This window comes from Pseudorca crassidens, chromosome 2 (assembly GCF_039906515.1).
Source record: "Pseudorca crassidens isolate mPseCra1 chromosome 2, mPseCra1.hap1, whole genome shotgun sequence".
Taxonomy (NCBI): Eukaryota; Metazoa; Chordata; class Mammalia; order Artiodactyla; family Delphinidae; genus Pseudorca; species Pseudorca crassidens.
Window position 1 is genome coordinate 140900232 of NC_090297.1, and position 27072 is coordinate 140927303.

General features: G+C 35.9%; 1 protein-coding gene and 1 long non-coding RNA gene across 3 annotated transcripts in view; one reads left to right on the top strand and one right to left on the bottom strand.

Moving 5' to 3' along the window:
• The window catches only part of LOC137211930 (uncharacterized), a 154876-nt gene that overhangs the window by 26628 nt on the left and 101176 nt on the right, over positions 1 to 27072 (top strand). The window lies entirely within an intron of this gene.
• PDC (phosducin) overlaps positions 3631 to 27072 on the bottom strand; it is a 64526-nt gene continuing 41084 nt past the window's right edge. The window contains exons 2-4 of the mRNA XM_067714671.1: positions 9619 to 9704; positions 7134 to 7285; positions 3631 to 4352 (exon numbers count right to left, since the gene is read on the bottom strand). Of these exons, the coding sequence (XP_067570772.1) occupies positions 3828 to 4352; positions 7134 to 7285; positions 9619 to 9679 (738 nt within the window). The 5' untranslated portion in view covers positions 9680 to 9704 and the 3' untranslated portion in view covers positions 3631 to 3827. The remainder of the gene's footprint in view (positions 4353 to 7133; positions 7286 to 9618; positions 9705 to 27072) is intronic.

Below are 27072 nucleotides of genomic sequence, written 5' to 3' on the forward strand. Positions count from 1 at the left end.
CTATTAGTCACTGAGTGCTTATTTTGAGAATGGTTGCTATCATCACTACTCCCTTTACAAAGGTGCCACCTAGTTACTTTTGTTTTGGCAATTATGGGTTAAATACATTCCAGGGGTTAGTCCTGCTTAAGCTTGCTAGCTCTCTATTTTAAATTAATGCACAGTGGGTCATTTCTTACAAGAGTAAAGCTTTCATTAAACAGGAATCTTTCAAAGCACTCATTTTTATTCTTTTCCATAGATGAGAGTCTTCTTTCACCATTAAGTGATGCTTTTCTCCCTCTGCCCTACAAAGCTACACTACAGTGCAGTTAATAATGACTGGTGATTGAAAAGAACTTATACCTTAATCTTAAAATATTGTTCTCTTTTGAGATACATGCTTGACTATCCTTCCCCACTGCCTTGTGATCATCTTTTTAAGTACTTACTTCCAGTCCATCGAATTAATATCACCCTAAAAGACCTGTTCCACTAAGGAGTTTTTAAATGATAAATATCACATATAAGGATCCTGTTTTTTGCTATGGTTTTTAAGTCCAGTAATTCCCTAACAGAGAACTCTGTAATGGATTAATAAATTCATTAGCAGTTACTCAGTAGGAGAAAACATGTGGAAATCTTTTTAAAAAGCTCCTCATTTTATATATAATTACCCTTCAGTCTCCCTCCTAGCATTCATCAATTTAGAAATAGGCCATAGGGTATTTAAAATGCCTTTCCCAATTGGTAAAGAGGAATAGAAGATGGAATTTTGGATTCATAAGCAGAAACTACCTATTGCAGTAACTACATGTTAAGGACTGGTCAATGTAAGCTGGTCACAGTTAGGAATTCTATCTCACCCATATTTGAATCACCAATATCTAGTATAACTGCAGACCTTCTTTTTCTTTCCCATTCTTCTTTTCCCTTTTTCTTCCCTTCCTCCAGTTGAGACATAGGATTTTGGGGTCTAGGAGAGAGGTAGAGCTGGAAATGTGAGTTTGAAAGCAGTCTGAATATAAATGGTATTTAAGACTATAGACAGGAGGGAGTTACCTAGGGTGAATGTTTAGAGAAGTTAGAGAAGGAGACTTAGAGGAATAGTCAGTAGGATAGAAGCAGGATGTGTTCAAAGAAGCCAAAGGAAGTGACTTAAAAATAGGGGAGGTGGTCAGCTCTGACACATGCTTATAGGAGATAGAATAAAATAAGGAATAATGCTGAGTCTAAACTAATACTGTTCACTGTACAACAGGCCAATAAATCGAGAGATGAGTTGTTGGGGCAAGGAATAGCAACTTTATTCAGAAAGCCAGCAGACCAAGATGGTGGACTAATGTCCCAAAGAACCATCTCACCTGAGTTAGAATTCAGGTTTGTTTTATACTAAAAGGGAAAGGGGTGTGGTAGATTGTTGCAAACTTCTTGGTGCCAGAATCCTTTGCTGTTGCATCTGTCCATGTAAGTCCTGTCACAGTGTTCCTATAAACCTCCAACAAGACAAATGTTATACTCAATTCTGCAACTTTATATCTCTAGATGAATGGAAAAGTGTTATACCTTTAAAGGTCAACACCTTGAGAATGGGCTATCCTGTGTATTTCAGGCTATAAGCAACATTATTTTAGTGATTAACTTGCAACAAAAACAGTATAATACAAAGGTTAAAGTAAAAGAAATAGATCCAATATGGAGTCAGATTTGTCTTTCCCTGTTACAATAAGACTTATAAGGAATAAACTTAAGTTTGACAAGGTGATTACAACTGTAATTAGAGTGCTTGGGACAAAGGCCTGATGGGAGTGGGATGAAAAAAATTAGAATGAGGAATAAAGATGATGACTTTAGACACTTCTTTCAAGAGATGTGATTTTTATTTAAAAATTTTTTTTAATATTTATTTTATTTACTTATTTATTATTTTTGGCTCTGTTGGGTCTTAGTCGTGACACACAGGATCTTCATGCAGCACATGGGCTCTTCGTTCTGGTGCGCAGGCTTCTGTCTAGTTGTGGCATGCGGGTTTTCCCTTCTCTTGTGGCGCGGGCTCTAGAGTGCATGGGCTCTGTAGTTTGCGGCACGTGGGCTCTCTCGTTGAGGCGCTAGAGCTCAGTAGTTGTGGCACGTGGGCTTAGTTGCCCCGTGGCATGTGGGATCTTAGTTCCCCAACCAGGGATCGAACCCTCGTCCCCTGCATTGGAAGGCGGATTCTTTACCACTGGACCACCAGGAGGTCCCCCAAGAGATGTGATTTTAAAGGGAAGCAGAGAGGTGAAGAATAGCTGGAAATTTTAAATTATAAGGGGCATATTTTAAATAGTGGACAATTTAAAAACTCATTTATAAGCCAGTATGAATAATACAGCATAGAGAAAGTGAGAAATAGATGATGCGGGTAGAGGGGAAATAATTTCAGGAATAAAATTACTGTGTGGGTGAGCATAGGATCCATAGCACAGTTTGATCAGTCGGGCTGAGCTGTGTGAGCTTCTTCCATTTTAACATCAATGGAAACAGTGTTTACATGAAGGTGCATATTTTAGATTGGTAATGGAAAGGTGAGGTAGGGCTCATCTGATAATTTCTGTTTTCTCAATGAAATATGGGCAAGGTGAAGTGTTTGGCATGGGGTCAAAATGTTTTAAGGAAAAAAGAGAAGCCATAAAATAGTCGTTTAGGAGAGTGGAGACTAGAATTTGTGACATATATCTGGTTTCAACATTGGTTCACCAGAGGAAAATGTGCAAACCTGTTTTAAGCACACTTGTCTCTGAGAGCCCACACTTGGTTACTTATCAAGCACCATGTCTTCAAAGATAGGCTATATCACTTTGGCTCTCACTCACTGTCATTTTCCACTCTGATTCAGACACCTAGAATTTTCTTTTATCTTGCTCTTCAGCTCATTCATGCGTTTAAAAACATTTTTTCAAATTATATTTTATTTTGCATTTCTATGTGTTTTGTGTAGGAGGAGAGTTTTCCAAATGTTTCCAAGGGATATGGAAGTAGAACTTCTACTTCTCTGAATTTGTTTCATCATTTATGAAATGGGAGTAATATCTACTTGCAGAATTGTAGTTAACTATTAGAAATGATATGTATAAAATATTGGCCCATAAAAGACAATCAATAAATAATAGTTGTAATTATTATTACCACTAAATATTATTTTGTCTAAAGAATAAAAAGACCTTGCTTCTACCCTGCTTTTTTTCCTAGATAAAGTTAGCTTCTGAAACTCTGAAACTGTATTTTTAAACAAATACTTTTTAAACAATTTTAATGTGCCACAGTGTTTCTAAGTTTCTTATGTATTAGTTTGGTTGGAATATAAGATATCTTACTGAATGATAAATTTTTGTATTTTGAGTTATATAATGTTTTAAGGCCTTGATAATGTAATATTTGGGAAAGAATAGACTTTAAATAGGAAATGTATTTTCTTATGAGACTTTATTCTTATTACACAAGAAAAAAATTATATTAAAAATATAATTTGAAAAACACAGTAGTAACAATGAGGATAAAACGTGGAGTAAAAAAGCCAACATATAACTTGAAAGGGATTTTTGAAAACTGTCACAATATTATCCGTATCCTCTTTGTCTACCAAAATATTACTGAAGACTACAATGTATTGAAGTTAAAGCATTATATCAATTTGAGTAACTAATACTAAGAAATGCTAATCATATAATTTTAGTGTCAGTCTGGGTTTTTTTTTCCCCAAATTAGAACAGCCATTACTACACTTGGTGTTCTCTAAAGGAATATAAATACTACCAAAATCAATGTTCAATGCTTAAAGGAGAAATATGAGACACTGACATAGTGAATCTTTATTCCATATCTTCTTCCATGTTGCTCTGGTCTAGGACATGAATTTCTGTTTCAGGTAATAACCCATATTCATTCAGGAAAGATTCCACATCCCCAGTAAAAAATTCTTCGGCAAACTGTTCAGCAACACTAATGAAATTGCTTATGAGTTCCCCACCTTTGTAGACGAGCAGTGTGGGGAGTACATCTGAGGAAAAGCGGTCCCCAGCACCTGTATTAGAAGCTTTTATTTTACAAAACTTGACCGTAGGGTATTCGACTGCAAGGCATATTAAGCTACTGTTTAGAGCATCACAGCCCTTAATACCATCTTCATAAATGTGAACAATGATTGTGATTGTTTTCTGCTCCTTTTCAATGGTTTCCAGGAATTGCTCCCCAGATTCCAGCTCATAGACAAACCCATATCTAGGCCCGAAACTCAGCTTCTGGTGCATATCCTGCATACACTGCCTACGGTATTTACGAAGGCAATTTTCATCTTCTTTTTCTCTGTGGATTAGCTCATATTCTTGAACGCTCATCTGGAAATAGATGAAAGAAATGATAGAGATCATTCAGTCAGAAATTTATATTCCTTATAATACCGAACCCATTCTCAACTTAAAGAGTTTGCATTGGCTGTCCCCCCTACCTCCTGAGATGGCCTTCTCCTTCACCTCAATTGTTCAAATATCACCTTCTTTGATTATTCTACCTAAAAGTGTCCCTGCCCCATGTTCTTTATGCTGGTTTATTTTTCTTCGTAGCAATAAACATTACTTGATATTATAGTATATGTTTCATTGTTTAATATTAGTTTTTCTAACTTTTATGCTGTATGGGGGCAGAATTTAGTGTCTGGCACATAATAGGGGTTCAGTAATTATTTCATGACTAAATACATGCATAAGTATTGCTAAATATAGTTGAGCTATGAGATGGTCATGAAATGTGCCACTTTGGGTGAAAAAAATCCAGCAAGGTCTACTCTAGAGTGACTTTCATAAAAGTGTATACACATGCTCATACATGCACAAGTGCCTGTACATGCACTTAAATGTGTTTCCAACAAATGCCTTTGGACATTATTGTCTCCTCCACAAAAGTTGTGAAAAAGATTTTTTCTTATCACTTACTAATTTTTTTGGACTATGTAGGATGGAATTTAAGAAAGACAACTTTTACTACTATTTGGAGTTCACCAGATTAGCCAAAAGACCAGCAGCATCACCATTACCTGAGAAGTCCTGGGAAATGCAAATTTGGGGATGCCACCCCAGATCTACTGAATCAGACTCTGTGTGAGCCTGAGTGAGACATGTTTAAACAAGCCCTCTAGGTGATTCATATGCACTGGTTTAGGCTAAAATGAGAAAAGACCTAACTTCTATCTTCCAAGACAGCTATTTTTCACTGAAGCTGGAATATAAAATTACCTGCAGAGCCTTTCTTAATAGCGATGTCATTATTAACTTAGTCAATAGAATGTTAAACACCCTTTCCCTTCACATACACACACACACACAAGATATAAAGGAGTGATGATGGGACATAGTGTGACTAAGAGATGTGGAGCAGCCCAGAACCAGGGAAGTTGGACGACTCCCAAATTTATGGAAAATCTACTATGTCTTAGACAATTTACATAGATTATTTTTCTTAATCTTCACAATAAACATATCAGGTAGTTTTTTTACAGAAGATACTGAGATTAAGTGGAAGTATTTGGTGCTTTCATTATTTCCTTTTCTTGTTTCTTCCTCCTATATTTGTTTTTCTAATGGCCTCATTCTTATTATTGTTTTCTGCTTTAAAATTATCATTCCAACTTAATTTGTTTTAATCCTAAACATTGTTAAATGTTTTATATAATTTTTAAGTTGCTACCATAGTTCTGCTAATTTAACAGGCTGAACCACAAAATACTGATTTACATATGCATTTGAGCATTCTTATGAGAACTTGTTCCATTCACATCTTCAGGCAAATAGATATTTAGGCATTCAGATACATTTCTAAAGCTTAACCTTAATACAATATTTTTAATCATTATAATGTCTCACATTTGTATAGCATTTTACATGTTTCAAAATACGTTCTCATTTATTTTCTCTTTACAACAAGTGAAGGAGGTATTGTTATAGTTCCTCAGATAGGAAAATTTAATTGTCTCATCCACATCACATAGTGACTCAGTGAAGGAACCAAAATCTGAAAACGAGATCTTTTTTTTTTTTCCACTTCCCTCACAAACATTATATTGCATTAATTTTTTTTTTTTTGGCTGTGCCAGGTTTTAGTTGCAGCATGAGGACTTCTTAGTTGCAGCATCCATGGGGGATCTAGTTCCCTGAACCCAGGCCCCCTGCATTGGGAGCACAGTCTTACCCACTGGACCACTAGGGAAGTCCCTGAAAATGAGATCTTAGATTTGAAGATTTTTTACAAGGGCCAGAAGCCTAGAACCAAGAATATTTCTGATGCAGAGACTGTCTGTTGAGAATCAATATACAACAATCAATATACAACAACTCATATATACTGGTTTGGAGATAAATAAACCACTAAACTGATTTTTCCCCACAATGAAAATCACCTTATGGTTTCTTTTAGTATTTCTTTAGTATTGCTGTTGTTTTTATATAAATAATATGTGCTAATTATAAAGATTCAAAACTGAACTAAAAGCTAAAGGAAGGAAGTAATAAATACTGAAATTTTACCACTCTGAAACTCTAAGATAATCTCCATCAAGATTTTATAGATCATCTTTTCATATTTCACTTTTTTATGTATGTATGACATACACATTATATAATAAGAAATAAGTGAGAATTTTAAAAAATGCTGCTCTTAAAAAAATTATGGATATATTTTTTTCATAGTGTGGCTTATTCTGCTTACCTTCTTCCTCCTCCTCGGAAAGGAGGTTGAGAACTGTCAACCAATCCCACCCTTCCAATTAACCAATATTGTCAATTTGGTGAGTGTCTTTCCATACTTTTCTACATACATGCTCATATAATCATAAACATAATCATAAGCATAAACACATATACAGTGTTTGTTTTCCATTGCTCTAGAGAATGGGATCACATAACTTAAAATTCTCTGTATCTTACTTTCTCATGTTGTGGAACTACCTCTAAGTCAACTCATGTATTTGTAACTCATTCTTTTAACAGTTGCCATGTATTTCTTAGTATGGGATGACTTTATAGGCGTAGGCGTTTACTGCATTTCCTTTTTTTTTTGCTAATACAAACAATACTATAATAAAAACACCCTGTAGATTATTTATTTTTGATTTCTTCTTATCTTACCTTTCTGCTGAATCTTTCTTTTGAGTCTTTGTCATCTCCACTCTGAGGAGAAGACATTTGTCTGAGAATCTCCTTCTTACTAGGTGGGAGTGAATTATTATCTTCACTCTCCAATTTAAACTTTCTCCAATCACTTATTACTCCTTTGGGTCCTGGAATAGAATTTAAAACAAATTGTTTTCCTTTTTACTTTCCAAGGACTATTTACACAATTGATATTGCCATGGGAATAGACTTGCTGTCTTCTGTATCAGAAAAATTATCTTATTTGGGCTAGAAATTTCTGACTGCCTTGCTCATAGAAATGTTCTCCCACATTAATCTTGTTAAGTGGGTTTTGACTACGAATCTTTCTATAACATCTGTGTTAATGAAAATACAAATTATGCACTTTGAGCTATTGGAAAAAATTGTGGGTAAAGATATTTAAAAATTAGAGTATAGAGTGGAAACTAGAATTTTAGAAAAATAGTACTGTCATTAAATAAGAAAGAAACTTCAGCAATAAACTAAAATTGGAAGCACACTATTTTTTTTTTGTTTTCGGTACACGGGCCTCTCACTGTTGTGGCCTCTCCCGTTGCGGAGCACAGGCTCCGGACATGCAGGCTCAGCAGCCATGGCTCATGGGCCTAGCCGCTCCGTGGCATGTGGGATCTTCCTGGACCGGGGCACAAACCCGCATCCCCTGCATCGGCAGGTGGACTCTCAACCACTGCGCCACCAGGGAAGACCTGGAAGCACACTATTAACAAAGGAAACTAGAATTTGGGGGGAAACAGATTGAAATGTTATCAAGATCCAGAGAACAATAATGACAATAGCACTTAAAAGACAACCAGTAAGAGGGAGGCCTGACTTCAATTAAAACTAAAATGGCTTTAAGAAACTTATTATATAACCATTCAATTCTTTCTAAGATCCTAAGAATCTTTTTACAAATATAGAAAAGATGGAATTTGCAGATTTAAGAATATTAATTAAATCAAGGATGATCTAACTGAAGTTCTGATGTTCAGTTGCCCTGATAAATAATAACAGTGTTTGGAAGAAGGTCTAAATTCTTGAAAATATGGAGTTTTAAATATCCTTCACTAAAACTTAACCATATCCATACTTTAATATTGTATTACGTATGTAGATGTATTCTCTCTCCCATATATTTCCTAATAATTTTTATTTATATAATAATAATATACAATTTTAATATAAATTTATTTATATTATGTTCAGACAATCGATTTTTTTTACTTACTTGCATAGTCTTCATTTTCCAGATGTGTCTTCTGCATATACAAAATATGCATGTGTATAGCATGCGTTTATGTGTGAAGAAAAGAGAATCCCTTTTTTTCCTCTTTTTTTACAAATGGTAGTATATTATGCACACTTCTGTTCACTTTTCTTTTTTTACTTCATAATATATCTTAGAGATTTTTTTCACATATATACATAAACATCCTTTTTTAAAAATGGAGGCATGGTATTCTACTATGTAGATATTAATTTACTTAGTTTCTTATTGATGTAAATGGTTGCTCCACATTTTTTCTCTGACATTATTCTGAGTGAAGAACCCTACACATACATTTTTTTTCCTCTCTGTTCAGGTCCACATATAGGTAATGGTAGTAAAATTGCTTGGTCAAAAAGCATATATATTTCTAATTTTAATATTGCTAAACTACCTTTAAAGAGGTTGTACCAATTTACACTGCTACCAGTAATGTATGAGTATGCCTCTTTCCAAAGTGTGATATTAAACTTTTTTACTTTTACAAACCATGTGAAAAAAACGTATTTCACTATATAGTTCTAACTTTGTAAGTGCCTATAAATTTTTTTTCTAAATAGTCTATTCTATATTTTGCCCATTTCTCCATTTGGTTGTTGGTTTTATTCTTATTGATTTGTAGAAATTTTAGTATATATTAGGAAATTCACCCTTTGTCAGTTAGTTGCAAATGTTTTTCCTCAATTTGTTAAATTTTTTTTGGATTTTGCTCTTGATGACTTTTACCAGACAGCAGACATTTGCTTCCCCCCTTTCCTTCCTCCCTCCCTCCCTCCCTCCCTCCCTCCCTCCCTTCTTTCCTTCCTTCCTTCCTTCCTTCCTTCCTTCCTTCCTTCCTTCCTTCCTTTCCTCATTTCTATAGCTGAATTTATCAATCTTCCTTTATGGTTTCTTGGTTTTGTGTCATACTTAGAAGGTATTCTAAATACTGCCACTATGAAATTAGTTTCCATGCATTTTTGTTTAGTACTCATATGAATTCATTCAAACTCAAATTGACATCTAATTAAAACTGTTCTAAAAGTATTTGATTTCACATTAATTTATCCAGTCAAATATTTTTTAGATGATTCCACAACACATTCAAAGGTATTACTTAAATTTCACACTGAATAGTGGCAATAAGAACATTAGAGATCTCCAGATCTAATTTTAATTTTATAATTATTTTTTTCATTTAACTTTGCTTACCTGTGTGTGTGGCCTGTCCTTCAGAGTCTTCCTCCAAACTTTGCCTTTTGGCTCCTTCCATTTTAGAGATTCAGATTTGATATAATCTATAGGATAAACAAAGAAATAATGATGGCAGATGAATTCTAGGAGAAATATATGTATATATTCTGCTGCCAGGTTCCATGTAAGTTAAGGGTTATCACTAAGTGATGCAGTGTTTAGTTTTCTATCTACCTTGTAAAAGCACATTAATTTAATATTTGTGTCCTTAAAGATATTTGGACCTAAGAATTTTACATAATTTATAGTTTGTCTTTTTTTACTTAAAAAGCCTTCAGCTTGGGTCCATGTACTTAGTAAACATTACTTATTTTCTTTTTTATTACTGTTTGTTACCAAATTTCATAAAATTATATTCTAATCATTTTATATAATAATAATGTTTTAATTAGTAATAATTATATACTTACTATGAACACTTGTATGTGCCAGGCATTGTACCAATCATTTTATTGTATCAAAAGTCACTTAATTCTCACACAACCATATATAGCAGGGACAATTGTTAATGCCATTTTACAAGTGAGGAAGCTGAAGGACAGGGAGTTTAAGTTCTACTTGCCTAAGATCACATAGTAAGTGGTGGAGCAAGGATTTGAATCTACATTTGATTTTAGAGCTGTCTTAAAGCATTACACTCTTAATGGAAGTTAAAATACTGTATCATTTTTTCTCAGTGTGATTTGACAAATCCAGCTTCTGAACTGGCATTAAAGAACTATGATCTAAGGAATAGTGTGATTCGAAGCCTAACACTGTAACTTCTCTCCATACCATAAAGCACGTTTTGGTGACGTTACCCACCAAGCAAATGAAAACAGCCAGTAACTATGCCTATAGAATTTTGAGAAGCTAAAATTTGTCACAAAATCTACCAAAAGCACATGGAGTTTTATTCTTAGGAAACTCCGTTATGTCTTCATGTAGAACCTATTTATTCCTAGTTCACATTCAAATCCAACTTATTTGCCTATTTATTTTCCATTATCTGGAAAACTCTATTATACATACTGACACATTCCCCAGGAAGGTCCATATAGTTGTGACTTTCTTGAAATTTTCAAGTCAAGGAGGGTTTACTGACAGGGGATATGCTATCTTTTTACTCTTTCTCCTTCTACCCTTTCCCCTTTGCCTCTTTCTTTCAAAGTCAGTTATTTTTAGATTAATTAATTAATTTATTTATTTTTGGCTGCATTGGGTCTTCATTGCTGCTCATGGGCTCTCCCTAGTTCTGGCAAGCGGGGGCTACTCTTCGCTGCGTTGCTCGGGCTTCTCATTGCAGTGGCTTCTCTTGTTGCGGAGCATGGGCTCTAGGTGCGCAGGTGTCAGTAGTTGTGTCACACAGGCTCAGTAGTTGTGTCACACAGGCTTAGTTGCTCCATGGCATGTGGGATCTTCCCGGACCAGGGCTCGAACCCCTGTCCCCTGCACTGGCAGGTGGATTCTTAACAACTGCACCACCAGGGAAGTCCTCAAAGTCAGTTTTAAGCAATGATATCACCCAGCTTATGCTTTGATCCCATCTTAGTTTTTTGTTGGTAAACACTGAGCTTGGTCTGTTTGGTGATTTCCCGAGGCACAGAATGGTAAAACAGAACTCTTTGTCTTGATTCCTTTTTGGCTCGGACTTCTGCCCAACATTTGGACTGGTATCTTAATTTTATTGTTTCCCTCGTTACAGTTCCTACCCAGAATCAGAGGAGGTCAAAGGTCTTTGCCAATTTGATTTGCCAATTTGAACGAGAAAAGACCTTTAAGAGAAGGCTGTCAAGGGAATGCCAGTCCATTCCACAGTATTTATGTAGCTATAAATGTAATAGAGAATTTTAAATCTGAATGGATTTAGTAGTGAAAAAGAATAAAAGATAATGAAAATAAGAGAAAATGGAAATAAATAAATGTTGTTGGACAAAAGAGGCTACTTAATTACTTAATGCAATTATTTAAAAATAATTTTTGCATCTAAGAAAAATGAGTATTATAAGTTTGCTTCAAAAGACCACTGCAGGGCTTCCCTGGTGGCGCAGTGATTGAGAGTCCGCCTGCCGATGCAGGGGACACGGGTTCGTGCCCTGGTCCGGGAGGATCCCACATGCCGCGGAGCGGCTGGGCCCATGAGCCATAGCCGCTGAGCCTGCGCGTACGGAGCCTGTGCTCCACAACGGGAGGGGCCACAACGGTGAGAGGCCCGCGTACCGCAAAAAAAAAAAAAAAAGACCACTGCAGAACAAAGTAATGGAAACTATTTCATAACTTCAATAGCTATTTAGTCCCCGGAAAAGTAGAGACTCAAGACAGTCTCTTTTATTTTGCAAAAGTAGATTGATAATTTGGGGTAGCTACTATTCACAATAAATATATATAAGTTTAAGAAATCCTAAAAATAATTTTATTTCAAATGGTGAAGAGACAGAAGCATAGATTATTTCTTGACCTGTTTCTTGCCAACCTAGTTGGCAATCTAGTGGAGAAAAAAAGAAATTTCACTTTTCAAAAAGACTTTCACCAATTTCAAGGAATTCCTTTACTGAAGAGATAATCCAGTTACATGGGGGAAAACCTGTTTCATTGATTGGATTAGCATATGTTAGGAATAGACTATGGGCCAGGCATTCCCCTGGGCTCTGAATTACATGAAGAACAAAACTCTTCTAGTATGGCATTCACAAATACTAAGACTGAAGTCAGCTGGGTTACCTATGTAGTAAAAGACAGAGTCTGTTCCTTACCTAATGCCTCCATTTGAGTTAGAGTACAAAGATTGGTGAAATTTACTACTAAGGGAACCAGTCAACGGAGACAGAAATTTGAAGAAAAATATTGAAATATGAGGCATATTTGCTTTCACTGCTTGAAGACACTGTAGAGGAAGACACAAGTCTAGTGTAATTAGCTATTGATATATTTGACCTGCCCACCTGTTAATATCCCCCGTCATTAACTTACTATGAGGCTTTCTGATTATCTCAAATAATTTATCTTCTTCAAAATTTGCTTTAATATCCTAAAATTAATCCAGTTAGTATTTGGAAGGTGCTCAGATGCTTACACATAGTAAGTGTATATAAGTCTGTAAAATAAAACTTTTACATTTCTATCTTTTATGTTTCTATATATAATGTAACAGTCATTTTAAAAATATGATCAATATTTGGTATTATTAGTGGCTAATAAATTCCATGTCTGCTTTAGGTTAAAGGATTTAAAGTAACAATAGGATTATTACAAGACTTTGGGTTATTGTAAACACATGCTGTGTGATTGGAAATTAGTGATAAAGTAGGGCAAGAAGGCAAAAAAATCTGCCACCTTCCCCAAGATTTACTGTGGTTCAAGAGTTACTGTATTTTCCATATGATATATTATAAAAATCTGTGATGTTGTTCCTTTTTGATTTTAGACAGTTATAATACTGTTTCAATTAATAAAATCTGTGTTAAGTAAAAATTGTGTTTGCATGACCTTTGACAGAATGTCACTCACTCAAATGGGTACTACCAAACTCTTTCTTTGTTTTTTTTTTTTGCGGTACGCGGGCCTCTCACTGTTGTGGCCTCTCCCGTTGCGGAGCACAGGCTCCGGACGCGCAGGATCAGCGCCCATGGCTCATGGGCCCAGCCGCTCCGCGGCATGTGGGATCTTCCCAGACCGGGGCACGAACCCGCGTCCCCTGCATCGACAGGCAGACTCCCAACCACTGCGCCACCAGGGAAGCCCTTTTTTTTATATATATATATCTTTATTGCAGTATATATAATTGCTTTACAATGTTGTGTTAGTTTCTTCTGTACAACAAAGTGAATCAGCTATATGTATACATATATCCCCATACCCCTCCCTCTTGCATCTCCCTCCCACCCTCCCTATCCCACCCCTCTAGGTCATCACAAAACATTGAGCTGATCTCCCTGTGCTATGCAGCAGCTTCCCACTAGCCATAAATTTTACATACCAAACTCTTTAAAAGTAAAAGTAAATATTGGTGAGAAATATAGTTTAAAAGTATAATTCTACCAAGTTAGTGTTTATTTTCCTCTTAGTTTAGGATTTTAATAGTAGTTTAAAATAATAGCTTATGTGGGATAAGATTTTTCAAACTTTGTCCTCAAAACTCTAACACCTCCCATCCATGGTTTAGTAATTATTAAGAAATAAAATGACACAATTTAAAACAATTTTTCTTTTAGTTCCTGTTTTGCACATAATAGTGATAATCTAGAATAGAAAGGAAGTAAAATTCTTAAGTATTTGTTTTAAAAAACTCTAAAATCCCCAAATCCACCCCTAAAATATTTCATTATCATCATTATTCTTGTTCACATGATACCGTGATGATGACATTTATCATTTCATATATGTTGATCTAATCTAATCAGAACATCTAGTTTAGAATTTACTGTAGATTCTCAGTGTTCCAGAAGAGCTTTGCTTTCAATACTAACTGTTGTAATTTACTGGTAGGTTTTCAAATAGTGGGCTCATCTCATCACTGTTTAAGGTATGGGCTCATCTCATACCTTAAACTGATTTTTCTCCTAGCATCCACAGCAATTTGTAGAACTTATTTTTACATGCTTCACTACTGTAAGTTCTTCCAGGACAGAGATTAGTCTTCACTTGTCATTGCCTTACTTCTTATAACTGTTTCACGTGTTATAAAAAATCCATAAATGACAGCAGCAATTTTGAAAGAATATAAGTGCTAGGTACTTTATACACACTGTTTTAAATTTTCACAGAGCAATTTTCCTCATTTTTCAGATGTGAATTCTCAGGCTCTGGGAGTTTCAGTGACTTGCCAACACTCACAGAGGTAGTATGGAGTAGATAGAGCTAAATTTCAAATCCAGGTTTCTCTGACTTTCAAATCTCTAAAATACTTATTTTTTCCACTTTGCCATCACCTATTCAATAGCATGCTTAATGAATGAATGAATGAAACAAATCAACCTAATTTATGCATAAGCATTAAAACCAAGATAAGAATATGAAAAATAACAGATCAATAAGTCACCATGTCCTTGTTCTTGGAGATAGTGTTTATTCTAATGATATATTTCTTGAGATAGTATTTATTTAAATTATATTTTTCTTGAGATAGTACTTATATGAATTATATATGTCTCTGTTTGGATTAAACCTCATTCATTTATACTAAATGTAATAGAAGAGTCTATTCCAAGTTATCTGAGTTAATTCTAAATGACTAATAATGACTGTAAAGTTAATACAAAAGACAAAATGGCTTTGCTTGCTGTTGGTTCTTGCCAATCATACATACTGATTGAGAATTTATCATCAATCCTATGTCTCTGGATCACTCATAAAAGCAAGTGTAATAGGCAATATACATCAATTATGTATCAAAATAAAACTACAAAACGCTCTTTATAGAACTACTCTTGCTTGTGTAGCAAAATTAAGGAACTGTTACACTGAGCTTTGTGTGGAGATTTGTGCAACTAAGTGAGATACTTCACTCAAGGACTCATCTCAACATTTTGAAAGAATTAATTCTGTACTCCAAAGAACAACATTTGAATTTTTAAATGTAATTGAAGTAACAATTCTATGGCTTCAGCAATCGTTAAGATCAATTTCTAAAATTAAGCCTGTTTCTTAGTCCTGTTTTTATGTAGCTCAACTTTTACATAAAAATCTTCTCAATGTGTGACATATCTTTGGAAACTAACACTTAATCTTTCAAACTTTATGCCACTTTTCTATTTGTCAAAAATCACATGTAAACATAGTTTCCTGGTAACTGAGTCTTCTTGGGCTGCTATAACAAAATATTACAGACTTTGAGGCTTAAACAACAGAAATTAATTTTCTTACAGTTCTGTAGGCTAGAAGTCTCAGATCAAGGTCTGGCAGGGTTGGGTTCTGGTGAAGCCTCTCTTCCTGGCTTACAGACAGCCACCTTCTTGTGTCTTATATGACAGAGAGAGGGGGAGCTCTGGTATCCCTTCTTGTTAGGACACTAATCCTATGGATCAGGGTCTTACCCTCATAACCTCATTTAACCATTAACCTCATTATTTCCATATTAATTACTATCTCAAGATACCATCACATCTGGGGTTAGGTCATCAACATATGAATTTGGGGGAACACAGTTCAGTTCATAGCACCTGGCTCTTACTTTTGTAAAGAATTATCTAAATTATGTAATAGATGATGGCCACTATTTCTGTGCTTTGGGCCTGAATAGCGCATCTTTTCCCTAATTTCTAAAGCTTTGGGGCCTCTATGTTTCAGGGTTTCCCATCTATCCTTTAAGAATTGCAGGTAGGGAAATGAGGCATACCTAGGATTATGTTGTCCAATTTTTGGATTGTTTATTAGTTCTTTCCTTGCTTCTGGACACGCATTCCTGGGTTGCCACAGAAGGTTCTATAAAAATATAGGCCAGGAAACCCCTACATATCAAATAATACAAATGCCAGTTATTTTCTTGGCCAGTCTCTGGGTTGTTCTGATGTCCTTAGGAAAACATTGGCATTCTATAGTAATTGCAATACAATCTAGAGTGTTGTGTAAAGGTAAATCAGAAGAGTGATACATAGACTTGGTTAGAATGTATGGGTTCACCTTGATCTAGGTCAGATCAAATAACTAGTTGTAGATCTAAGAATACACTGTGTATCAGTATTTTCCATACAGAAGGAAAAAAGCTGTTTTAGGCATTACAATAACTATTATTTTCTGTTGAGAAATAAAAGCTATAAATGCCAGGGGAAAGAAAAGGCCCAATAGAAGTATTCCATTTTATTTAGTAGGGCTGAGGTTCAGGTAAATGTGTTTTCATTCTTTTTCTTATTTTAATTGTAGTTTAAGGTTTTAGATTCTGTATTCTGATACTGGTTTCCTTAAGTACAAAGTAAAGAGGTTAAACAACCAAAGATTAAAATGAACTTCCCATGACATACATGACATCTTTCCATGGACATAAAAAATGTAAAAAAGAACATTAAAGTATCTTTAATGTGAAAATTTCAAAATATTTTTTTGTTGTTGTGCAATTTAAAACAAATAACCTTCCCTCTCTCTTATACATGAATGCATATGTTCCCTTCTGGAAACATGGAATAAGAAGCTGTTTTAGAGAAGGTGCTATACTAAAAATGACATTATTTTGTCTGAACATGATTAGTCATGGAATGTAAATAACCAACTGGGAGTAAAGTACTGAAATGCTTGATTAAAATAATTCTTTAACTTAACTGAAGTGGAATGTAGCAAATTATCTTTAAGGCATACTTGGAACATACTGTGTTATTAGGTGTCTGAAACCAAGCAAAACTGCTAGGTGAGAAAAATCTATAGAAATTCTGCTTCACCTTCAATTTTGATAGAAACCTAGATTCTGTGTCTTGGTCTATGCTCCGTAAGGGTAATACACTGTGCTGCTCACCCTTGCAGGGCTTCATGTTCTACCCTTTTCCACCTCTAACCATAAATCTTCATAGATCTGTGCCTTCCTTTGTTTTCCAAGGTGACTGTGAGCTAATCTGATCAACTAAGCCAGGTTAATGTTCTCACCAATGCTAATATATTAACGTCAGATGCTTTAAGCCGTGCTACGACTGTCTTCCCCAATGTCATATTGGGCTCCTGTAGAAAACAGTTCTGCTTTTTCTTTCTTATTAAAAAAAAATCATCAGTCGTGGGAATTTCACTTCAGATAGGTCTGACAGCGCCACCTCAGATCATGGGAGCTATTACTGGGCTTGTGAAAACTGCATTATCTCTCAAATCACAAAATTAACTCTGATGATTTCACCCAAGCCATAATTTCCTCTTTCTCTACCCCACCCCACTATTTTATTTACTGACTTTGAGAACTAGAGATTTTTAGTAAGAGTGATGTGGTCTCAGGTTTAATATTAATATAGAGGGGATTTTATGCCTCATAATATATCAGTTAATTTCTTGAATTACTCTCTAATTGGTTTATTTAAATATGTCTTCTACCCAGTGAGGAATTAGCTTCTTGTGGGCAGGAACCATGCATTGCAATGCTTCCAAGTGACAGTATAGCATAATGATTAACAACACATAAACACTTGGGTTCAAATATAGCTCTGCCAGTTATTGGCTGTGTGACCTTGAGCAAATCACTAAAATTCTCTGTGCTTTAGTTTTCTTATCTGTAAACTTGGGGTGATAATAGTGTCTACCTCAAATGACTGTGTAAGGATTAAATGATACAAAATGTATTATGTGAAATATATAGTATTTAATAGTAGGAACTTAATAGGTATTGAGTAGAATGATAATTAATAAATAATTTAAAATTTTAGATACTAGAACCAAATATTTAAAATTAATAACAGACATTGTCAAACTAATATAAATTTCATTTTGGAATCAATATGTATACGCACTGCTTATGTCTAATTATCTCCCTCACTCAAATATATGTGTGTATGTGTGTGTGTTGTGTGTGTGTATGTAGATATCCACATTCATGTTGTACATTTATCTCAAAGCTGTTTTACATTCTCCTATCACATTACTGACTAAGGTCCTTTACCATCATACTTTGATTTACTTCTAGTTAGGTCTGTTTGCCACAAGGCATTTAAGAATGTGAAACCTGAAAAGGAGATTAATTTGAAGTCATGAAATACAGGCTAATAAAATGTACATGAAATTGCTTTGAAAACAATAGTAGAAAGGTTTTCTGTAAATGTGTACATATGTGGAAAATGGGAGATGAGTATTTATTCGAATGTGACATACTTGTTTTCCAATGACTTACCTCTCTAACTCTGATTTTTCAGCTTATAAGTGATTTTCTGTTTGAATTTCCTTTCAGCATTTATGTCATAGTGATTCATATATATTTTCTGAATTTCAGTTGTCTAGTAGAGTAGGACTTTAAAGAGACAGTAACAACACTCAGGATTTCTGCTGCCACCTTTAGTCACTCTAGTTGTTAATTTGGGGGTAGGTCAACTTTTACATTTTTGTATCATAAGGAGAGTTTTCTTTAGAAATAAATCCCCAGAAGCATGAATGGAGCATAGGACACACCATCCTCAAAATGGCTGTAACAAATAATGCTGAGCAAATGGTTGGCTCTAAGCAAATGTTCCTTTTCTTTTCTTTACATATAAAATTCACATATTGATGCTATTGAAAACATCCCTTACTTTAGTTTTTACTTTTTTCCTCCCTAGTGTCTAAAGTTTATAATAACATTGATAGAAGAACTGTGATAGAAACTTTAATGTAAGACACTGCAGAGCAGATAGAATGTTTTCTTAGCTTCTACCTTTCTCAGATAGTTCTGATTTTTCAACAAATGAGACAGGCAAGTGAGAGATGTAGGGAGGCTTTTGAACAATTTGTATGTCAGGAATGTATAACAAATAACAATCATATTTGTCAACCAGTATCATCAGTAAAAAGTATTCTGGGAAAATAGGAGCTTTCAAATTATAACTGAATTATTGCTCCTAACAAATGAAGAAGACATTAACTTATCCAGGTTTGCTCTTACTACATACAGATATTATCTTACTTGTTCTGAAGAAAAGAGAAATGTCAGAACCTGGTGGGAAATTCAGAGCATATATATCTTGTTTTGAATAATCTCTGTATCTTGTAAAAACACTATACCAGGACATACTATTTGAATTCCATTATAGACATCACAGATGGTATATATATATATATATATATATATATATATATATATATATATATATATATATATATATATATATATATATATTTGACAATAACTTATGTAATATTAAATCCAGTTTATAAACATAATATTTAGGCAAAAAACTGCTGTGGAGAATTAAGTGATCTCTAAAATTTTTTCTAGCTTTAACATTAGGTAATTCTAAGTAGCATGCATAATCGTCAAAAATATATATATATATATATATTTAAAATGGATGCTATAATTAAGAGCTATTTTTGCAGTTAATAAAAATATTCCATGGCAAAAGAATGGGAAAACCTAACTTCATTCATTTTCATGATGCAAACTGTAAGTTTATTAGTAATAATAATCACCTCCACAGGAGCAAAATGCCAAAAAAAAAAAAACTGAAAGAAAAATTTTACCTAATTTAACAAATATCAACAAACTCCATGTGTTTTCTTTTAAAAACATCATTTCTGTCTCATTAAATTTTTGAAGTAAACTTCTTGAAACAGACAACATTTTCCCACTTTAAAGATTAAAAAACAAAACACAAAACAAAAAATATAATATCAAGAAGAAAGCCCAAGAACACACAACTTGTTAAGTATTTGGTTCAGAGGTCTGAGAGTGCTTTAGTGCTGAACGTTAATACTCCCTCTCCCAGCTTGGGAGTCAACTCTTCAAATATAAAGTTCAAGGAATCATCACTTCTTTCTTTCAGTTCTCCCTTCACTTAAAGGAAGGACTGAAGAATTATAAATTTCAAAATTAATACTCTATTCATGGTTTTAACTTTCTAGAGTATCAGACTCAAAATTGTGTGTTTACTCTGAACTTACATTAGTGAAGGTGACTGGTGCAAATTAACTTTAAAACGGAAAGATACATAGTATTTAGTTATCTTCATAGTAGATAAATATTATTTAATGTTACTTTGCAATATTTTAAAAGAACACACAATAATATATCAACAGTGAAATCATTATTTTTCCCCTAAGGTAAAATTTTAAAAATTATATTATCAAGAAGACTACCTGTAGACTCACAGTTTAGTGCCTGGTGTCCTCGATTGTGTTCAGTGGATAAGATTTACTGTCTGCTGAACTCCTCTCGAAGTGGAACAGGTTTAAGCTCAGATTTAAGATCCCTGGATATTGATGACCTTTACAGAAATAGCTCTGAGCAAGTAATAGGATTGAGGTAAGAGAATTAACAAAGCCTATTTACTAACAGTAAGGCAAAAACAAAAAAATAAATGGAAGAAAACCAAAGAACTTTAAGTCCTGTGGTAAAATGCACAACCTAAGATTTGAGAGTTATGTTTTATTTGGCGGACATTCTTAGGACTTCAAGCCCAGGAGACAGCCTCTCAGATAAGGCTGAGAAAACTGTTCCGAAGAGGAGGAGGGGGAAACCAGAATATATAGGAGTTTTTGCAACAGCACCAGGTAGCTGAAACAAAAGATTACTGTTAACAAAAGAAAACTAGATAACTCAAATTAAGGAATTTAGTGCTCTTCTATGTTTGGGAAGATGCAAGATTCTGGGCTCGCTGAAATCATTCCTTGGATATTCACCTTAGCTGTCTGGGACCAGTTATCCTGTGTTTTCTCATCCTGAGTTTCCTCAGACTGCACCATCGGGGGTGAGTGCAGTCTGATGACTGCTAGATGGCAGGCATTCCTTGCTTCCATCCTCAGTTCTCTCAAGGATCACCATGGGGGGTGGCTATAATCGCTGATGGCTGCAACATCCTTTACTGATATGGCGGGCAGTATTTTCTTTCCACATGTCCTATTTTCAGCAAGAGTATTGCCTCTCTTCCCTTCCATGTATGCCCTTCTGGACTGTCTTGCCATTTCGCAATTTTCCAATTTAAACTTTAGTTTAAATATTTCATCCAAATAAAGTATTTTAGGACAGAATGCATGAAAAGAGCATGCAATGTAATTTTCCCAGAATCTTAACTCCCTCTGGAGTAGCTTTAGATCTTAATGACTGTAGGTCTGATCAAAGAATCAGAATCACGAAGCTGGAAATGATGAAAGGGTGGTGGCACAAAAGCATAACACTTCAAATTATTTAAGGAAAAAGAATCTTTTAGTGGGTATCTGTGGAGCTTCAGGATAATCACTGAGAAACAGCATTTGAGATGTCTGACAAAACAATGAAAATAACTTAAACTTTTTGAATAGTTGAAAGTTAGGTTTAAATGAAAGCTTGTCTCAACATCAAAATACTGAATTTCTCAAGAGAAGTCTATAATTACTGTCATCAGATGCTGGGGCCCCCAACCAGCATCATGTTAAATTAAACCCTCTGAATTCTGTGTTTATCTTTCTGCTTCTTTATGTGGTGGAGAAAGGAGAGTTCAGGAATAGTTATGGTAAAGTCTGAGTGCTTCCCTTTTTTATTTTAGTGAGCAGGTCCAATATAAATATTCAAAACTTAAATTCTCATATAGGGGATGGAATTTTCAAGTGAACCGTTATATACAGGGGCATTTTTTAAAGTGAGGGCCCAGACCATAAAGAAAGCAGTGGTAGGTATCAAATTAGAAAAAGAGAATCACCATGAAAACGGCAATGCAAATATATAGATATAAAGACTGGACAACAGCTGGGAAAAGCTGAAGTTTTAAAAATACCTTATTTGATATATTACCCATATGATATTTTAAAAAAGCAAGATAAAAACATACTCAGAACACATCACCATACAGTCATATGGTAATGAAGTAAGTCTGCCCCCTAGTGATGTCATTGCTGGTTTCAGACCATTCTAGGAAAAGACTCTGTGGACAGATAAGTGTACATCATGCCTTCTGGTTTTATGGTATTGGAATTCAGACTACATAGATTATAATTTGTTTATGCCTACTCTTTGTGTTAAACTAAAAGAAGTTGGATTGCCTAGACACTGAGTGTTTTGCTTGAATGAGTTTTTTTTTTTTAAAAAAAGCTAGTATTTATAATGTCATGAATCACACTAAAAACTTCTCTTTATAAAAGAAAAAATCCAAAGCAATTGTAGATTTGAGATTGAGTGAAAATAGAGTGATTAAGAGGTTGGGCTTCAGAGTCAGACAGACACATACTTAAATTCTGGCTATGTCACTTACAGTAGTGTAATTTTGGGCAAATTACCTAGATTCTTCAAACCCTGGTTTCCTCATTTGAATAATAATAATAATACTAGCGACAACAGCAATAATAATAGCAGCACCAGCTTCATCGGTGTTTTGCAAAAAGTAAAAGTGTCGATACATATGAACTGCATAATTGCTCAATGAATAGTCATTGGTATGATTATTGTTGCTGGGTGAACTTCATGGTCCAAATTTCACAGACTCCAGTGCCCTATTCCCAGCAAAGGAGGAGAGGAATGTAGAAATGTGGAAGATGTCGTGAGCCTTGAAAGTTTAGTAAATCTCTTTGTGATCTCATCTGTGAGAACATCTTTCATAACTTTTTCCAAACAATTGTTAATATATTTACATTTTCTATATATAGCAGATATACTGGGAAATGTTTTATTAATTTAGGTTTAAATTTAAAACATTCCCTTTTATCTGACATTCAGGCCACTATGAATTTAAAGCATGTCTCCTTGCCCTAGGATTTTATGATTTAGGAAATAAGTTTGAGTGTAGTTTCCATACTATTCACAACTGAAAAAAAAATACAACCTTGTTTGAACTCTTACTGTGTTCCAAGTACTGTTCTAAGCATGTTACATACTTCATTTCATTTAATCTTCAAAATAGTCTTATGAGGTAGGAAATATTATTCTTTAAAGAGAGAGTTTAAATTTATGGATTCTAATCATATTACCTTTTAGGCACCAATGTTCTCAATGTTTTTAGTCAGTATTCATATAGTAGCCTTTTTATCTACTATAGTTTTTTCATGGCTAAGCGTTCAGAGCTATACATTGAAGGCTGTGTAGTGAATTGGTTGAGGGCACAAGCTGTGAATTATGAAAGATCTTGGTTCCAATTCTGACTCTAGTGTTGACCTTGGGTAAACTGCTTAACTTTTGGGGGCAGTTATTACTTTACATATTGAATGGGGCTAATGTTAACTACTTCATAGATTTATTTTAAGGATTAAGTGACTCAATTAATATAGTGTAAAAAGATAGAGTCTGGCACATAATAAGCACTCATTTAATGGTGGTCATTATTTTTGATCAACATGCAATGAGTTACTGATGGATAAAACACACACACACACACACACACTCATACAGCTAGAGACCATAGGAAATGCTAAGCGAAAAATAATATGCTGAGGCATCTGGGAAGATGGCGGAAGAGTAAGACGCGGAGATCACCTTCCTCCCCACAGATACACCAGAAATACATCTACATGTGGAACAACTCCTACAGAACACATACTGAATGCTGGCAGAAGACCTCAGACCTCCCAAAAGGCAAGAAGCCCCCCACGTACCTGAGTAGAGCAAAAGAAAAAAGAATAAACAGAGACAAAAGAATAGGGATGGGACCTGCACCAGTGGGAGGGAGCTGTGAAGGAGGAAAGGTTTCCACACACTAGGTAGCCCTTTCGTGGGCGGAGACGGCGGGTGGTGGAGGGGGAAAGCTTCGGAGCCGCAGAGGAGAGCACAGCAACAGGGGTGCGGAGGACAAAGCAGAGAGATTCCCGCACAGAGGATCAGAGCCGACCGGCACTCACCAGCTCAAGAGGCTTGTCTGCTCACCCGCCGGGTCGGGCAGGGCCTGGATTTGAGGCTTGGGCTTCGGTCGGAGCGCCGGGAGAGGACTGGGGTTGGCAGCGTGAACACAGCCTGCAGGGTGTTAGTGCGCCACGGCTAGCCAGGAGGGAGTCCGGGGAAAAGTCTGGACCTGCCAGAGAGGCAAGAGACTTTTTCTTCCCTCTTTGTTTAATGGTGCGTGAGGAGAGGGGATAAGAGCGCTGCTTAAAGGAGCTCCCAGAGACGGGCGCAAGCTGCGGCTAAAAGCGCGGACCCCAGAGACGGGCATGAGATGCTAAGGCTGCTGCTGCCGCCACTAAGAAGCCTGTGTGCGAGCACAGGTCACTATCCACACCCCGCTTCCGGGGAGCCTGTGCAGCCCACCACTGCCAGGGTCCCTGGATCCAGGGAAAACTCCCCCGGGAGAACGCACGGCGTGCCTCAGGCTGGTGCAACGTCATGCTGGCCTCTGCCGCCGCAGGCTTGCCCCGCACTCTGTGCCCCTCTCTGCCCCCGGCCTGAGTGAGCCAGAGTCCCCGAATCAGCGGCTCCTTTAACCCTGTCCTGTCTGAGCGAAAAACAGATGCCCTCCGGTGACCTACACGCAGAGGCGGGGCCAAACCCAAAGCTGAGCCCCTGGGAGCTGTGAGAACAAAGAAGAGAAAGGGAAATCTCTCCCAGCAGCCTCAGAAGCAGCGGATTAAAGCTCCACAATCAACTTGATGTACCCTGCATCTGTGGAATACATGAATAGACAATGAATCATCCCAAATTGAGGAGGTGGACTTTGAGAGCAAGATTTATAATTTTTTTCCCCTTTTCCTCTTTTAGTGAGTGTGTATGCTGCTTCTGTGTGAGATTTTGTCTGTATAGCTTTGCTTCCACCATTTGTCCTAGGATTCTATCCTTCCATTTTTTTTGTTGTTGTTGTTTTTTTGTTTTTCTGTTTTTTAAATCTTTTTCTTCTCTTAATAGTTATTTTTTTATTTTAATAACTTTATTACATTTTACCTTACTTTATTTTATTTTACTTTATCTTCTTTCTTCTTTTCCTTTCTTCCCTCCTTTCTTCCTTCCTCCCTCCCTCCCTTCTTTGTTTGTTTGTTTGTTTCTACTTCTACTAATTCTTTCTTTCTACTTTTTCTCCCCTTTATTCTGAGCCGTATGGATGAAAGGCTCTTGGTGCTGCAGCCAGGAGTCAGTGCTATGCCTCTGAGGTGGGAGAGCCAACTTCAGGACACTGGTCCACAAGGGACCTCCCAGCTCCACATAATATCAAACGGCAAAAATCTCCCAGAGATCTCCATCTCAACATCAGCACCCAGCTTCACTCAACGACCAGCAAACTAGAGTGCTGGACATCCTATGCCAAACAACTAGCAAGACAGGAACACAACACCACCCATTAGCAGAGAGGCTGCCTAAAATCATAGTAAGGCCACAGATACCCCAAAACACACCACCAGACGTGGACCTGCCCACCAGAAAGACAAGATCCAGCCTCATCCACCAGAACACAGGCACTAGTCCCCTCCACCAGGAAGCCTACACAACCCACTGAACCAACCTTAGCCACTAGGGACAGACACCAAAAACAACGGGAACTACGAACCTGCAGCCTGCAAAAAGGAGACCCCAAACACAGTGAGATAAGCAAAATGAGAAGACAGAAAAACACACAGCAGATGAAGGAGCAAGATAAAAACCCACCAGACCTAACAAATGAAGAGGAAATAGGCAGTCTACCTGAAAAAGAATTCAGAATAATGATAGTAAAGATGGTCCAAAATCTTGGAAATAGAATAGACAAAATGCAAGAAACATTTAACAAGGACCTAGAAGAACTAAAGATGAAACAAACAATGATGAACAACACAATAAATGAAATTAAAAATACTCTAGATGGGATCAATAGTAGAATAACTGAGGCAGAAGAATGGATAAGTGACCTGGAAGATAAAATAGTGGAAATAAGTACTGCAGAGCAGAATAAAGAAAAAAGATTGAAAGGAACTGAGGACAGTCTCAGAGACCTCTGGGACAACATTAAACGCACCAACATTCGAATTATAGGGGTTCCAGAAGAAGAAGAGAAAAAGAAAGGGACTGAGAAAATATTTGAAGAGATTATAGTTGAAAAGTTCCCTAATATGGGAAAGGAAATAGTTAACCAAGTCCAGGAAGCACAGAAAGTCCCATACAGGATAAATCAAAGGAGAAATATGCCAAGACACATATTAATCAAACTGTCAAAAATTAAATACAAAGAAAACATATTAAAATCAGCAAGGGAAAAACAACAAATAACACACAAGGGAATCCCCATAAGGTTAACAGCTGAACTTTCAGCAGAAACTCTGCAAGCCAGAAGGGAGTGGCAGGACATATTGAAAGTGTTGAAGGAGAAAAACCTTCAACCAAGATTACTCTACCCAGGAAGGATCTCATTCAGATTTGATGGAGAAATTAAAACCTTTACAGACAAGCAAAAGCTGAGAGAGTTCAGCACCACCAAACCAGCTTTACAACAAATGCTAAAGGAACTTCTCTAGGCAAGAGACACAAGAGAAGGAAAAGACCTACAATAACGAACCCAAAACAGTTAAGAAAATGGGAATAGGAACATACATATCGATAATTACCTTAAATGTAAATGGACTAAATGCTCCCAACAAAAGACACAGATTGGCTGAATGGATACAAAAGCAAGACCCATATATTTGCTGTCTACAAGAGACCTACTTCAGACCTAGAGACACATATAGACTGAAAGTAAGGGGATGGAAAAAGATATTTCATGCAAATGGAAATTAAAAGAAAGCTGGAGTAGCAATTCTCATATCAGACAAAATAGACTTTACAATAAAGACTATTAGAAGAGACAAAGAAGGACACTACATAATGATCAAGGGATCGATCCAAGAAGAAGATATAACAATTGTAATTATGCACCCAACATAGGAGCACCTCAATACATAAGGCAAATACTAACAGCCATAAAAGGGGAAATCGACAGTAACACA